Raw genomic sequence first — 3762 nt, 5'->3', positions numbered from 1 at the left:
CAAAGCCATGTTTTCTACTAGTGATAGATCTTGTCTACATCATGTCATCGTTCTTATTGCATTACTCCGTTTTTCCATGAACTTAATAGACTAGATGCATGCTAGATAGCGGTCGATGTGTGGAGTAATAGTAGTAGATGCAGGCAGGAGTCGGTCTACTAATCTTGGACGTGATGCCTATATAATGATCATTGCCCGGATATCGTCATGATTATTTGAAATTCTATCAATTGCCCAACAGTAATTTGTTTACCCACCGTTTGCTATTTTTCTCGAGAGAAGCCACTAGTGAAACCTATGGCCGGAAAAATAGACCACCATTTGCTCGGATCCTTCTGACCTACGTTATTCTCCATCGGCGACGGTTGCTGTTTTGGTGCGCTGGTCCTAAGAGGCCTTAGCACGACGACTTTTCGACTGTCTACTATAACAAGTTGTGCCCGACTCCGGCGATGGAGGGGTGATGACGGCAGCGCGCCTTTGGCTCGCTTCAGTGCTTGTAGTCGTCGCTAGATGGTCTACGGATCTGGGTGGAATTTATGTTATTTCTGATATTCGTTGTACTGCCATGATTGAAGATGATAGATTGGAAATTTTCTAGAAAAAAATATAAGATGGTTTTTAGGCTAGTTCAGCCTTATAATATGTAAAATATAAGATGTTTTTTAGGCTAGTTTAGCCTTATTAGGCAACACTGGCACACTGGCATTACGACTCGAAGTGAAATTTACACAAAGTCCGGCTAGTTTAATCCTTCTCTAGCACAGCACACAAGACAGCACCGCCGTCTCCTTCCTCCCGTGCTCGCGTATCATCCAATTCCCACCGTCGAGAGCTCCAATCCACTCACGAATCCACTCCAAATCCACTCCAATCGAATCCACCATCCAGTGCATCCACCAAATCGAAGCTAACCATGCATCTCAGGCACTAGCCGGAGGGGATCGAGGACGAGGAGGAGCCAAGAGCCGCCGGACCCATCCAGCTGCCCGCGCGGCGGATCCGATCTCACCGGATCGACGGCCGCACGCGGGGTTTGTGTGTGGCGGAGCGCCGGAGGGAGGATGGGGAGCCGCGTCCTCGTAGCAGGTCGTCGCCGCCAGGGGCCCATCTCACCGGTCAGTTCTAGCTAGGGTTTCGACCAGCAAATCCAAATCGGCCTTCGAATCCCGGCCGGCCATGGAGTCGCCGCCGCCGCACAAGCGCAACGTCGGCCGAGATGACGACAGGATCAGCGCGCTCCCCGACGACCTCCTCCTCGGAATCCTCGAGCGCCTTGAACTGCGCGAGGCGGTCCGCGCCGGCGCAGTCTCGACGCGGTGGCGGCACCTGCCCCACCGGCTCTCGCGCCTGCACCTCAACGGTCGCCATTTCCGCTGCACCACGCTGCTCGAGTACATGGACGCCTTCACAGGCGCAGCACGGAGTTTGCTGACCGACCGCGACTGCCACTGCAACGGCAGTCATGCTATCAAGTCCATCAGCCTCCGCTTCTTCCTGTCGGCCCCTCACCTGAGCTCCATCGGCCGCGCCGTTGAGCACGTCGTCAGCCGCGGCGAGACCAAACGCCTCCATTTTGGCACATGCTCGCCATACAAGAGAAACACTGCCCTGCAGCTCGCCGAGTTTGGGCAGCAGTTCATGTCCTTCTCCCGCGACTACCCACTCGCTTTCCGGTGGCTCACCAGGCTTACACTCAAGAACCTTGCGTTTGGGCACTCCGACGTCACCGACCTCATTAGTGCCTGCGACAAGCTCACGCACCTCACTCTGAGTTTTTGCCAACTGGTTGATGAGCACACACCGCTCAAGATCGACACACCGTCTTCTGGGATCAAGGATCTCGAATTCATCCAATTTGGGTGCACGCAGATCGAGCTCATCTCTGTCCCCAAGCTCAGTAAAGTGCAGTGCACATCTTGGGGCTTGGCGAACCCTCCTGTGCGCTTTGTTTATGTTCCAGAGCTTCGCGATGTGAGCCTCAGTACCCGTGCCATTGCGTGGCAGGTGCCATTCCTGCTGAGTGAGTGCTTGTCAAGGAGTGCAATGAACTTGTCAAAACTGCATCTCAATTTTCGCCACCAAATGGTAAAGCTAATTTCTGTGGACCATATAATGTTCTTCTGCACATATAACATATGTTCTTCTTTACTAATAACAGCTGTTTATTTGTGTTCCTCTTCTTGGTGCAGATATGGATTCAGCCGGAACATCCGAAGCAGCTCACTGCTATATTCAGAAATCTCTCCGATTTGTCCCTTTCTGAAATCTTCCCTGAGTGCGATTTGAGCTGGACCCTATTTATCCTTGAAGCTGCACCTGCCTTGCAGAAGTTTACAGTAAGCCTTTTACTCTACCTTCTTTTTAATTTAATCCACATCTTAGCCTGGATATGACTCGGTCTAGTATGAAGGGTTTCCCGATATTTAGCATTAACGGATATGGAACACATGGATTGTATTGTATATGAATAATGTTGGGGATATTGCTTATCGGGAACTTATCAGTCGACCAATGATAAGGGGTAAATCGGCCAGTTTATCGGCATATCGGTCGATATCACCATATCGGCTGATTTATCAGCCGATTTATCTTATCGGTCAGGCACCGGTAAGCGATAAATCGGCTGATTTATCGGAATATCGGAAGATATCTTGAATGATAATGCAATGTAAACGGAAGTTCTGACGTTCCATTTGAATTTTGCAGAGAAATAATGTCCATGCAATATGTAAAAATTCGTGTTGGATCGTACCTCGTGTTAAGAGTTACCTGAAGCATATTCGCATATCTTACTTTCCCTATGATTAGTTCTTGCAAGGTCGTCTAAACTCTAAATGGGCCTAAACTTAGATTAGATACTAGTAGTGAGCGTGTTGCAAATTTTTCAATGGCAGATATATTTAGATTCAACCGTTATTACATTGTTTTGCATGGGTTGATGTCAAGTTAAATTATTAACTTGTGTTATTTGTCTTGTATGCCCTTGATGAAGTTATCTCGAACTCGTCATGCATGTGACATAGCGTTCGAGGACAATGCCGAGAAGACCAACGTGGTGTGGGAGCCATCAAAGGATTTCAAGCACATGAACTTGAAGTCACTGACGATAGACGGGTTCGAGGAGGAGGACAAGGTGACGAACTACATAAGGCTAGTCATGGAGCGAGCTGTTGGGTTGAAGAGAATCGAGTTGCGTGGTGAAGGATGCAAGAAATGTGATGCCATTGATCCGAGGACATCCCAGGTGGATGAAACTCGCAGGCATCGGATCAAGGAGCTACTCACAAATGGATCATCCTCATCCGTGGAGAGAATAATGCGCTGACGGATATGATCAAGGAATGCTATGTCTCATCATGCTTGCAGCTGCTGTATGTGGCACGGTCAGCAGTAGTAATTTAATTTCTAGGTACTGATAGCCTGAGAATACTTGAATGGTGTGGACTTTGCAGTGTGTCATGCACTTAGCCAGCTTAGTTCGGAACCTTGCCCGAGAAGTGTGTCAAGGTAAGAAAGCTTAGTTCTGGAGCTCAATTACAAGTGCATAGTACTACAGTATGTTCTGTGTGTTCTGTTCTATACATTAGGGTTCGTCCTGCTTTAGGCTATGTTCGATTGCAGGGGATTAGTTCCACTAGTGGGTGATCCCTGCTTGACCACCCGACCCCTGTGTGTGTGTGTGGGGGGGGGGGGGGGGGGGGTTGAATCCCTGCTACTCCTGCTAACATCTCCTATTTGGTTAAACTGTGTGTACCATCT

General features: G+C 49.0%; 1 protein-coding gene across 1 annotated transcript; it reads left to right on the top strand.

The window, feature by feature from the left end:
* The first annotated feature begins 726 nt into the window (after nt 1–726).
* Nucleotides 727–3561, top strand: LOC123126193 (uncharacterized). The gene is made up of 3 exons (XM_044546572.1): nt 727–2088; nt 2193–2339; nt 2996–3561. The coding sequence occupies exons 1-3, from the start codon at nt 1180–1182 to the stop codon at nt 3326–3328; spliced, it is 1389 nt and encodes a 462-aa protein (XP_044402507.1). The 5' UTR covers nt 727–1179; the 3' UTR covers nt 3329–3561.
* Nucleotides 3562–3762: the final 201 nt, after the last annotated feature.

Source organism: Triticum aestivum, chromosome 5D (assembly GCF_018294505.1).
Source record: "Triticum aestivum cultivar Chinese Spring chromosome 5D, IWGSC CS RefSeq v2.1, whole genome shotgun sequence".
NCBI classification, from domain to species: domain Eukaryota; kingdom Viridiplantae; phylum Streptophyta; class Magnoliopsida; order Poales; family Poaceae; genus Triticum; species Triticum aestivum.
Note: the sequence above shows the minus strand (reverse complement) of the source record. Positions and strands in the feature narration are given on the sequence as shown.